General features: G+C 30.9%; 1 protein-coding gene across 1 annotated transcript in view; it reads right to left on the bottom strand.

Moving 5' to 3' along the window:
• gnsa (glucosamine (N-acetyl)-6-sulfatase a) overlaps positions 1-15,995 on the bottom strand; it is a 55,376-nt gene that overhangs the window by 4,461 nt on the left and 34,920 nt on the right. The window contains exons 11-13 of the mRNA XM_061914186.1: positions 13,970-14,080; positions 10,978-11,088; positions 10,730-10,890 (exon numbers count right to left, since the gene is read on the bottom strand). Of these exons, the coding sequence (XP_061770170.1) occupies positions 10,730-10,890; positions 10,978-11,088; positions 13,970-14,080 (383 nt within the window). The remainder of the gene's footprint in view (positions 1-10,729; positions 10,891-10,977; positions 11,089-13,969; positions 14,081-15,995) is intronic.

A 15,995-nucleotide genomic window follows, 5' to 3' on the forward strand; every position in this document is an offset into this window, starting at 1 on the left:
CTGTATATGTATATATACATATGCGTATATATGTGTATGTATATATATATATGTGTATATATATATATATGTGTATATATGTATATATATATATATGTGTATATATATGTATATATGTATATATACACACGTGTATATATATATACACACATATATACATACATATATACACATATATATACATATGTATGTATATACATATATACACATATATACACTTATATGTATATATATACACATATATACACATATATATATACATATATACACATATATACGCATATGTATATATACATATATATACACACACACACACATATATACATATGTATATATATATACATATATACACATATATATACATATATACGCATATGTATATACATACATATACACACACATATATATATATATATATATACATATATATACACATATTTATGTATATATACATATATATGTATATATATAGATATGTATATGTGTATATGTATATATAAACATATATATGTATATATATATGTGTATATATATACATATATATGTATATATGTGTGTGTGTATATATATGTATACATATATATATCTATATATATTTACATATATAAACATATATATACACATATGTATATATACATACATGTATACACATATATACACACAATCATATATATATAAATATATACATACATATATGTATATATATAATGCAAATGTTCCTTCTTGAATGCACTTAAATGTAGAATATTTACTAGGTTCACATATATACAAACTGTACATACATATATTCATATATGTATTAATACATACATGTATTCATACATACATTAATTCAAACAAGTATTAATACATACATGTATTCATACATACACACATTCATACATGTATTTATACATACACACATTCATGTATTCATACATACAAACATTCACACAAATATATACATGTATTCATACATACATACATTTATACATATGTTCATACATGTATTCATACATACATAAATTCATGTATACATTTATACATACATACTGTTCATACATGAATTTATACATACATAAATTTATACATGTATACATGTATGTATGTATGAATACATGTTCTCATACATACATACATTCATACATACTGTTCATACATGTATTCATACATACATACAAACACATTCTTACATGAATTTATACATGTATTCATACATACATACATACATCCATACATTTATTCATACATTATATAAATGTATTCATACATACATGCATTCTTGTATAAATCCATACATGTATTCATACATACTGTTCATACATACATTCATACATGTACTCATACATACATGTATTCATACATACATTCATACATGTATTCATACATTCATTCATTCATACATACGTACACACATTCATACAAACATACATTCATACGTAAATTCATTCATACATACATTCTTCATGTATTCATACATACAAACGAACATACATTCGTACATACATGTATACATTAATACACGTATACATTATTACATTTATACATGTATTCATACATGTATACATTTATATATGTATTCATACATACATTCATGCATGTATTTATACATACATTCATGTATACATTCATACATACTGTTCATACATGTATTCATACATACATTTATTCATACATACATACATACATACATGTATTCATACTTACATACATACATACATTCATTTATAAATACATTCATACATACATACACATACATTCATACATGTGTTCATACGTATATACAATTATACATTTATTCTTACATGTGTTCATACATACATATATTCATACATACCTTCATACGTACATACATTCATTCATACATGTATTAAGACATAAATTTACTCATACATGTATTCATACATACATACATTCATACATATATTCATACACTCATACATGTATTCATACACACATACATACATTCATCTATACACACATACATTAATACATGTGTTCATACATACATAAAGTCATACATGTAATCATACATACATTCATTTATTCATACATACATAAATTCATCCATGTATTAATACATACATATTTTCATACATGTATTCATACATACATACATTAATTTATTCATACAGACATAAATTCATACATGTATTCATACATACATACATTTATTCATACATACATAAAGTCATACATGTATTCATACATACATTCATACATGTATTCATACATACATACACACATTCATACATACATACCATGAATTGATTAACGTGGACCCCGACTTAAACAAGTTGAAAAACTTATTCGGGTGTTACCATTTAGTGGTCAATTGTACGGAATATGTACTGTACTGTGCAATCTACTAATAAAAGTATCAATCAATCAATACATACATTCATACATGTGTTCATACATACATATATTTATACGTACATACATTCCCGTATTCATATAAACAAATTCATAAAGGAATTTATACATACATACATTCATAGATGTAATCATACATGTGTTCATTTATACATTCATACATGTGTTCATTTATACATTCATACATGTATTCATACATACATACATACACTCATACATGTATCCATACACACATACATTCATACATACATACATTCATACATACATACATACATGTATTCATACAAACATATATTCATACATACATACATGTTCCCATACATACATGCATTCATACATTTGTTCATACATACATACATGTATTCATACATACATACACACATACAATCATACATGTATTCGTACATACATACACACATACATTAATACATGCGTTAATACATACTTATATTCATACATGTAATCATACATACATACATTCATTTATTCATACATGCATAAATTCATACATGTATTCATACATACATACATGTATTCATACATACATACATGTATTCATACATACATACATGTATTCATACATACATACATGTATTATCACATACATTCCTACATTTGTTCATACATATATACATTCATATAAATGTATTCATACATACAAACATTTATACATGTATTTATACATTCATACACTCATACATGTATTCATACATACATACACACATACATACACAAATACATTCATACATGCATACATTCATACATGTATTCATACATAACTTCATACATGTATTCATACATACATACACACATACATAAATTAATACATGTGTTCATACATACTTATATTCATACATGTAATCATACAGACATACATTCATTTATTCATTCATACATATATTCATACATGTAATCATACATACATGTATTCATACATACATTCATACGTGTAAACTTACATACATTCATGATTTCATACATACATACATGTATTCATACATACCTACATTCATACATGTATTCAAACATACATCCATCCATACATGTATTCATAGATAAATACATTCATACATGTATAAACACATACATACATGTACTCATACATACATTCATAAATACATACATTCATGTATTCATACATACATGTATTAATGGATAAATACATTCATACACGTATAAATACATACATACTTACATGTACTCATACATACATTCATTCATACATACATTCATATATTTATTCATACATACATGTATTCATACATACTGTACATACATACATTCAAACATGTATTCATACATACATACATTCAAACGTGTATTCATTCTTACATACATTCATACATACATGTAAACATACATACTGGGGAGAGACAGAGCCGACATCAGCTTAAGACAAACAGTGGTCCTGCCCGAGATGGCGGCCAAGAGGCAGAGCGGAGAAGGGGGGCACGCCTAGAGCGACACTGCAGCCATTAGAGTCAGGTGCGTAAACAACACACCTGCTCTCAATCCCTGCATCTTCTGCTGCAGCATAAAAGGGGAGAAGAAGGAGCAATCGGGGCAGAAATAGGAGAGTAAACAACAGACCATGAAGACGACGAGAGCGACCAGAAAGAGATGAGCACCCCCAGAAGACGCAGCCATCGGCCACCGAAAGGCGCGCCGCGGCGAGCAGGAAGAGAAGTAGTGATAGAAATTGGTGCGACTGACTGGCAAGAAAGTATGTTTATTAAAACAATAAACTAGAGTAAAACCTGCTACAATGTGTCTTGCATCCATGGTCACTTAACAATGACAGCTAGAAACCTGTCACACATACTTACATACATACATGTATTCAAACACACATACATGTATTCATACATACATGTATTCATACATACATGTATCCATACATACATGTATTCATATATTCATACATACATGTATTTATTCATACATACATTCATGTATTCATACATACATGTATCCATACATACATACAATCATACATGTATTCATACATATATACATACATGTATTTATACATACAAACATGTATTTTCTACATACATACATACAAATATTCATACATACATGTATTCATACATATATGTTTTCATACATACATACATACATGTATTCATACATACATGTATTCATACATACATACATTCATGCGTGTATTCATACATGCATAAATGTATTCGTACATACATGTATTCATACATACATTCAGGCATGTATTCATAGATACATACATGTATTCATACATACTTACATGTATTCATACGTACATACATGTATTCATACATTCATACATACATGTATTCATACATACATACATACAATCATACATGTATTCATACATACATTCATAAATGTATGAATTACATACATACATACATGTATTCATGCATACATACATACATGTATTCATACATACATACACGTATTCATAAATACATACACGTATTCATAAATACATACACGTATTCATACATACATTCATAAATGTATGAATTACATACATACATACATGTATTCATGCATACATACATACATACATACACGTATTCATACATACATACATGTATTCATACATACCACCATACATGTATTCATATATACATACATACATTCATACATACATACATACATACATACACACATACATACATGTATTCATACATACATATATTCATACATACATACATGTATTCATACATAGATATCATCATACATATATTAATACATACATATATACATGTATTCATACATACATACATGTATTCATACATACATACATATATACATGTATTCATACATACATACATACATATATACATTTATTCATACATACATGCATGTATTCATACATACATACAATTACACATGTATTCATACATACAGTCATATGTGTATTCATACATACATACATTCATGCATGTATTCATACATACATTCATGCATGTATTCATACATACATACATTCATACATGTATTCATTCATACATACATTCATACATATATAAATTCATACATACAAACATGTCTTCATACATACATAAATTCATACATGTATACATTCATACGTACATACATGTATTCATACATACATAAATTCATACATGTATACATTCATACATACATTCATACATGTATTCATACATACATACATTCATTCATGCATACATACATACATGTATTCATACATGTATACATACATGTATTCATACATGTATACATTCATACATACATGTATTCATACATACATTCATGCATGTATTCAAACATACATAAATTCATACGTGCATACATGTATTCATACATACATACATTTATACATGTATGCACACATTCATACATTCATACATGTATTCATACATACATAGATGTATTCATACATACATGTATTCATACATACATTCATGCATGGATTCATACATACATACATACATGTATTTAAACATACATAAATTCATACATGTATTCATACATTAATACATGTATTAATACATGCATACATATATTCATACATACATGTATTCATACATACATGTATTCATACATACATACATACATGTATTCATATATACATGTATTCATACATTCATACATACATGTATTCATACATACATACAAGTATTCATACATACGTACAATCATATATGTATTCATACATACATTCATACATGTATTCATACATACATACATACATGTATTCATACATACATGTATTCATACATACATACATACATACTTTCATACATGTATTCATACATACATACATGTATTCATACATACATACATGTATTCATATATACATACAATCATACATGTATTCATACACACATACATACATTCATGCATGTATTCATACATACATACATTCATACATGTATTCATACATACATACATTAATAAATACATTCATTCATACATTTATTCATACATACATAAATTCATACATGTATTCATACATACATACATACATACATACATGTATTCATACATACATACTTTCATACATACATACATGTACTCATACATATATACATGTATTCATACATACATACAATCATATATGTATTCATATAAGTAACCATTGATGAATATATACATACAATCATACATGTATTCATACACACATACATACATTCATGCATGTATTCATACATACATACAATTCATACATGTATTCATACATACATACATTTATTCATACATACATAAATTCATGCATGTATTCATACATACATACATGTATACATACATATGTACATACTTAAATTCATACAAACATACATGTATTCATACATACATACATAAAATCATCCATGTATTCATATATATACACATTCATACATGTATTCATACATACATACATGTAATCATACATACATACATTACATTTATTCATACATACATACATAGAATCATATATACATGTATTCATACATAGATACATACATACATACAATCATATATACATACATGTATTCATACATACATACAATCATATATACATACATGTATTCATACATAGATACATACATACATACATGTAATCATACATACATACATTACATTTATTCATACATACATACATTAAATGTATTCATACATACATACAATCATATATACATGTATTCATAGATACATACATACATACATGTCATCATACATACATACATTACATTTATTCATACATACATACATTAAATGTATTCATACATGTATTCATACATACATACATACATACATGTATTCATACATACATACATGTATTCACATATACATACATTCATACATACATGCATGTATTCATACATACATGTATTCATACATACATTCAGGCATGTATTCATAGATACATACATACATGTATTAATACATACTTACATGTATTCATACGTACATACATGTATTCATACATTCATACATACATGTATTCATACATACATACATACATACATACATACATACATGTATTCATACATACATACATTCATACATATATACAATCATACATGCATTCATACATACATTCATAAATGTATGAATTACATACATACATACATGTATTCATGCATATATACATATATTCATACATACATACACGTATTCATACATACATACACGTATTCATACATGTATTCATACATACATTCATAAATGTATGAATTACATACATACATACATGTATTCATGCATACATACATACATGTATTCATGCATACATACATACATGTATTCATACATACGTACATACATACACGTATTCATACATAAATACATACATACATGTATTCATACATACATACATGTATACATACATACATACATTCATACATGTATTCATACATACATACATGTATTCATACATACCACCATACATGTATTCATATATACATACATACATACATTCAGACATGTATTCATACATACATACATACATACATGCATGTATTCATAAATACATACATATATTCATACATACATACATGTATTCATACATACATACATATATACATGTATTCATACATACATACATATATACATGTATTCATACATACATACATATATACATGTATTCATACATACATACATGTATTCATACATACATACATACACACATACATGTATTCATACATACATACATACATGTATTCATACATACATACAATCATACATGTATTCATACATACATACATTGATACATGTATTCATGCATACATACATTCATGCATGTATTCATACATACATACATTCATGCATGTATTCATTCATACATACATTCATATATACATAAATTCATACATACAAACATGTCTTCATACATACATAAATTCATATATGTATACATTCATACATACATTCATACATGCATTCATACATACATACATGTATTCATACATACATAAATTCATACATGTATACATTCATACATACATTCATACATGTATTCATACATACATACATTCATTCATGCATACATACATTCATACATACATGTATTCATACATACATACATGTATTGATACATGTATACATTCATACATGCATTCATACATACATGTATTCATACATACATTCATGCATGTATTCAAACATACATAAATTCATACATTTATTCATACATTTATACATGTATGCACACATACATACATTCATACATGTATTCATACATACATAGATGTATTCATACATACATTCATGCATGGATTCATACATACATACATGTATTTAAACATACATACATTCATACATGTATTCATACATTAATACATGTATTAATACATGCATACATATATTCATACATACATGTATTCATACATGCATACATGTATTCATACATAAATGTATTCATACATTCATTCATACATACATACTTCTCATACATACATACATACATTCATTCATGTATTAATACATACATACATACATGTATTCATACATCCATACATGCATGTATTCATACATCCATACATGCATGTATTCATACATGTATACATTCATACATGTATTCATACACACATACATTCATACATGTATTCATGTACATACATTCATACATACATACATGTATTCATACAAACATAAATTCATACATGTATACATTCATACATACAGTCATACATGTATTCATACATACATACATGTATTCATACATACATAAATTCATACATGTATACATTCATTCATACATACATACATGTATTCAAACATACATAAATTCATACATGTATTCATACATACATACATTACATGTATTCATACATACATACATGTATATATATATATATATATATATATTCATACATACATACATTCATACATGTATTGGTACATACATACATACATACAATTATACATGTATTCACACATACATACATGTATTCATACATACATGTATTCATACATACATTCATGCATGTATTCATACATACATATATATTCATACATGGATTCATACATACATACATTCATACATGTATTGATACATACATACATTCGTACATGCATTCATACATGTACGAATGTATTAATACATGCATACATGTATTCAAACATAAATATATTCATACATTCATTCATACACACATTCATTCATACATACATACATTCATACATACATTCATACATGTATTCATACATACATACATGTATTCATACATACATATATACATACATGTATTCATACACACATACATTCATACATGTATTCATGTACATAAATTCATACATACATGTATTCATACATACATAAATTCATACATGTATACATTCATGCATGTATTCATACATACATACATACATTCAAACATACATACATGTATTCATGCATACATACATTCATACATGTATTCATACATTCATACATGTATTCATACATTCATACATGTATTCATACATACATACATGTATTCATACATGTATTCATACATTCATACATGTATTCATACATGTATTCATACATACATACATGTATTCATACATACATGTATACATTCATACATACAGTCATACATGTATTCATACATTCATACATGTATTCATACATGTATTCATACATACATGTATACATTCATACATACAGTCATACATGTATTCATACATACATACAGTCATACATGTATTCATACATACATACATGTATTCATACATACATGTATACATTCATACATACATTCATACATGTATTCATACATACATGTATACATTCATACATACATTCATACATGTATTCATACATACATACATGTATTCATACATGTATTCATACATGTATTCATACATGTATTCATACATACATACATGTATTCATACATACATGTATACATTCATACATACAGTCATACATGTATTCATACATTCATACATGTATTCATACATGTATTCATACATACATGTATACATTCATACATACAGTCATACATGTATTCATACATTCATACATGTATTCATACATACATACATACATTCATTCATACATACATTCATACATGTATTCATACATAAATTCACACATTTATTCAAACATACATAAATTCATACATGTATTCATACATACATACATGTATTCATACATACAGAAATGACATGTATTCATACATACATACAATTATACATGTATTCACACATACATACATTCATACATGTATTCATACATGCATAAATGTATTCATACATACATGTATTCATACATACATTCATGCATGTATTCATACATACATATATTCATACATGGATTCATAAATACATTCATTCATACTTGTATTGATACATACATACATGTGTACATGTATTCATACATACATTCATGCATGCACTTTGTCTTTGTGTCCTTAGTCTCCGAGATTGGAGGTGTGGACATGAATTAGCTTACCGAGGGTCGTACACGCCCGGCGTGCGGCAGGACTGTCCCGAGCAGGACTGCAGCATCATGAGGCGATGGTTCATCTTCTCCAGGACGTCCTGGTCGATGCTCTTGGCGATGTTGCTCAGCTGGAAGGGGTCGGAGGTCAAGTTGTAGACCTCCACAAACACCTGCGGGGGACACGCGGGCCGTCAAAACCGAGGGCGGGCGGGTTGGGGGGGGGGGTGGGGCTGGGGCGAGAAGAAAGACGTTGGTACCTCGTTGTCGTCAAACTCGCAGTACTGCAGGTCGGCAGAGGGGGCGACGGTGCGCACGCAGGCGTAAGTGTTGTTGTAGGAGTCCTCACACACGCAGTCTGGGAAACATTCCTGCACGCGGAACACAAGACTTTAATCACTGGTTCACTGTTGGAACAACAAGACTTTGATCACAGGTTCACTGTTGGAACAACAAGACTTTGATCACTGGTTCACTGTTGGAACAAGACTTTGACCACTGGTTCACTGTTGGAACAACAAGACTTTGATCACTGGTTCACTGTTGGAACAACAATACTTTGATCACTGGTTCACTATTGAAACAACAAGACTTTGATCACTGGTTCACTGTTGGAAGAACAAGACTTTGATCACTGGTTCACTGTCGGAACAACAATACTTTGATCACTGGTTCACTGTTGGAACAACAAGACTTTGATCACTGGTTCACTGTTGGAACAACAAGACTTTGATCACTGGTTCACTGTTGGAACAACAAGACTTTGATCACTGGTTCACCGTTGGAACAACAGGACTTTGATCACTGGTTCACTGTTGGAACAACAATACTTTGATCACTGGTTCACTGTTGGAACAACAATACTTTGATCACTGGTTCACTGTTGGAACAACAAGACTTTGATCACTGGTTCACTGTTGGAACAACAAGACTTTGATCACTGGTTCACTATTGAAACAACAAGACTTTGATCACTGGTTCACTGTTGGAACAACAAGACTTTGATCACTGGTTCACTATTGAAACAACAAGACTTTGATCACTGGTTCACTGTTGGAAGAACAAGACATTGATCACTGGTTCACTGTCGGAACAACAATACTTTGATCACTGGTTCACTGTTGGAACAACAAGACTTTGATCACTGGTTCACTGTTGGAACAACAAGACTTTGATCACTGGTTCACTGTTGGAACAACAAGACTTTGATCACTGGTTCACTGTTGGAACAACAATACTTTGATCACTGGTTCACTGTTGGAACAACAATACTTTGATCACTGGTTCACTGTTGGAACAACGAGATTTTGATCACTGGTTCACTGTTGGAACAACAATACTTTGATCACTGGTTCACTATTGAAACAACAAGACTTTGATCACTGGTTCACTGTTGGAAGAACAAGACATTGATCACTGGTTCACTGTCGGAACAACAATACTTTGATCACTGGTTCACTGTTGGAACAACAAGACTTTGATCACTGGTTCACTGTTGGAACAACAAGACTTTGATCACTGGTTCACTGTTGGAACAACAAGACTTTGATCACTGGTTCACTGTTGGAACAACAATACTTTGATCACTGGTTCACTGTTGGAACAACAATACTTTGATCACTGGTTCACTGTTGGAACAACGAGACTTTGATCACTGGTTCACTGTTGGAACAACAATACTTTGATCACTGGTTCACTGTTGGAACAACAAGACTTTGATCACTGGTTCACTGTTGGAACAACAATACTTTGATCACTGGTTCACCTTTGGAACAACAAGACTTTGATCACTGGTTCACTGTTGGAACAACAAGACTGTGATCACTGGTTCACTGTTGGAACAACAATACTTTGATCACTGGTTCACCTTTGGAACAACAAGACTTTGATCACTGGTTCACTGTTGGAACAACAAGACTTTGATCACTGGTTCACTATTGAAACAACAAGACTTTGATCACTGGTTCACTGTTGGAAGAACAAGACTTTGATCACTGGTTCACTGTCGGAACAACAATACTTTGATCACTGGTTCACTGTTGGAACAACAAGACTTTGATCACTGGTTCACTGTTGGAACAACAAGACTTTGATCACTGGTTCACTGTTGGAACAACAAGACTTTGATCACTGGTTCACCGTTGGAACAACAAGACTTTGATCACTGGTTCACCTTTGGAACAACAAGACTTTGATCACTGGTTCACTGTTGGAACAACAATACTTTGATCACTGGTTCACTGTTGGAACAACGAGACTTTAATCACTGGTTCACTGTTGGAACAACAAGACTTTGATCACTGGTTCACTGTTGGAACAACAAGACTTTGATCACTGGTTCACTGTTGGAACAAGAAGACTTTGATCACTGGTTCACTGTTGGAACAACAAGACTTTGATCACTGGTTCACTATTGAAACAACAAGACTTTGATCACTGGTTCACTGTTGGAACAACGAGACTTGGATCACTGGTTCACTGTTGGAACAACAACACTTTGATCACTGTTTCACTGTTGGAACAACGAGACTTTGATCACTGGTTCACTATTGAAACAACAAGACTTTGATCACTGGTTCACTATTGAAACAACAAGACTTTGATCACTGGTTCACTCTTGGAACAACAAGACTTTGATCATTGATTCACCGTTGGAACAACAAGACTTTGATCACTCGTTCACTCTTGGAACAAAAAGACTTTAAACACTGGTTCACTGTTGGAACAAGAAGACTTTGATCACTGGTTCACTGTTGGAACAACGAGACTTGGATCACTGGTTCACTGTTGGAACAACAACACTTTGATCACTGGTTCACTGTTGGAACAACGAGACTTTGATCACTGGTTCACTATTGAAACAACAAGACTTTGATCACTGGTTCACTCTTGGAACAACAAGACTTTGATCATTGATTCACCGTTGGAACAACAAGACTTTGATCACTCGTTCACTCTTGGAACAACAAGACTTTAAACACTGGTTCACTGTTGGAACAAGAAGACTTTGATCACTGGTTCACTGTTGGAACAACGAGACTTTGATCACTGGTTCACTATTGAAACAACAATACTTTGATCACTGGTTCACCGTTGGAACAACAATACTTCGATCACCGGTTCACTGTTGGAACAAGAAGACTTTGATCACAGGTTCACTATTGAAACAACAATACTTCGATCACCGGTTCACTGTTGGAACAAGAAGACTTTGATCACAGGTTCACTGTTGGAACAAGAAGGTGGTCTCACCGACACACCAGGTCCCAGGAGGGGGCAGGCGGGATCTGAAACGTTCTTCCCTTCTCCTTCGTACTCCACCAGCAGGTCTGACCTCCAAGCGCTCGCGTTCATTTTCCCCTCCTAAAAACACAAACGATATACTTCCATAAGTACACTCAATTGGGGCACTTCATGTTTAGAGTGCCCTCAGTGCGAAGTGCAGCAAAACACAGAAGAAAACACATGTTTATTTTCTGGTAAGTGCACACAAACTAATATATGTAAGTACACAAAAAACAAAAGTACGTTCACAGAGACTAAGTATAAGTACATAAAGACAGTGTAAGTACACAACGACTAAGTGCAAGTACACAAACACACACACACAGTAAGTACACAAAGACAGAGTAAGTAGACAGACAAAGTATAAGTACACACACAGAGTGTGTGTACTTACACACAGAGTGCGTACACACAGACAAAGTATAACTACACAAAGAAAAAGTAAGTACACAGAGTGAATACACACACACAGACAGACTGTAAGTAGACACAGAAAAAGTATAAGTACTCAAAGACGGACTGTAAGTACACAAAGACAGTGTAAGTACACAAAGACAAGAGTGAGTACACAAACACAGAGTGTAAGTAGACAGAGACAGAGTAAGTATACAAAGACAAGAGTGTAAGTAGACACAGACCAAGCATAAGTACACAAAGACAGAGTGTAAGTACACAAAGACCAGAGTGTGAGTACACAGACAGAGTGTAAGTAGACACAGAAAAAGTATAAGTATACAAAGACAGAATGTAAGCACACAAAAGCAGAGTGTGAGTACACAAAAACAGAGTAAGTACAAAGACAAGAGTGTGAGTAGGCAAAGACAGAGTGTAAGTAGACACTGACAAAGTGTAAGTACACAAAGACAGAATGTAAGTACACACAGGCAGAGAGTAAGCACACAAAGACAGTAATTACAAAGATAAGAGTGTGAGTACACAAAGACAGAGTGTAATTAGACACAGACAAAGTATAAGTACTCCAAGACGGAGTGTAAGTACACAAAGTTAGTAAGTACACAAAGACAAGGGTGTGAGTACACAAAGACAGAGTGTAAGTAGACAGAGACAAAGTATAAATACACGAAGACAGAGTGAGTACACACAGGCAGAGTGTAAGTACACAAAGACAGAGTAAGTGCAAAGACCAGAGATAGAGTAAACAGACGGAGCGTAAGTAGACACGGACAAAGTGTAAGTAGACACAGACAAAGTACACAAAGACAGAGTAAGTACAAAGACAAGAGTGTGAGTTCACAAAGACAGAGTGTAAGTAGACACAGACAAAGTATAAGTACACAAAGACAAAGCGTAAGTACACACAGGCAGAGTGTAAGTACACAAAGACAGAGTAAGTACACAAAGACAAGAGTGTGAGTAGACAAAGACAGAGTGTAAGTACACATAGACAAAGTATAAGTACACAAAGACAGAATGTACGTACAAACAGGCAGAGATTAAGTACACAAAGACAGTAAGTACATAGACAACAGTGTGAGTACACAATGACAGAGCGTAAGTAGACACAGACAAAGTATAAGTACACAAAGACAGTGTAAGTACACAAAAAGAGAGTGTAAGTACACAGAGACAGAGTGTAAGTACACAAAGACAGAGTGTAAGTACACAAAGACAGAGTAAGTACAAAGACAAGAGTGTGAGTACTCAAAGACAGAGTGTAAGTACACAAAGAAAGAGTGTAAGTAGACAAAGACATAGTGTAAGTACACAAAGGCAGAGTGTAAGTACACAAAGAGAGAGTGTAAGTACACAAAGACAGAGTAAGTACACAAAGACAGAGTGCAATTAGACACAAACAAAGTATAAGTACACAAAGACAGAATGTATGTACACAAAGACAGAGTAAGTCCACAAAGACAGAGTGTAAGTACACAAAGACAGAGTAAGTACAAAGACAAGAGTGCGAGTACACAAAGACAGTGTAAGTAGACAGACAAAGTATAAGTACACAAAGACAGAGTGTCAGTACACAGAA

The sequence above is a fragment of the Nerophis ophidion genome, linkage group LG10 (assembly GCF_033978795.1).
Source record: "Nerophis ophidion isolate RoL-2023_Sa linkage group LG10, RoL_Noph_v1.0, whole genome shotgun sequence".
In the NCBI taxonomy this organism is placed as follows: domain Eukaryota; kingdom Metazoa; phylum Chordata; class Actinopteri; order Syngnathiformes; family Syngnathidae; genus Nerophis; species Nerophis ophidion.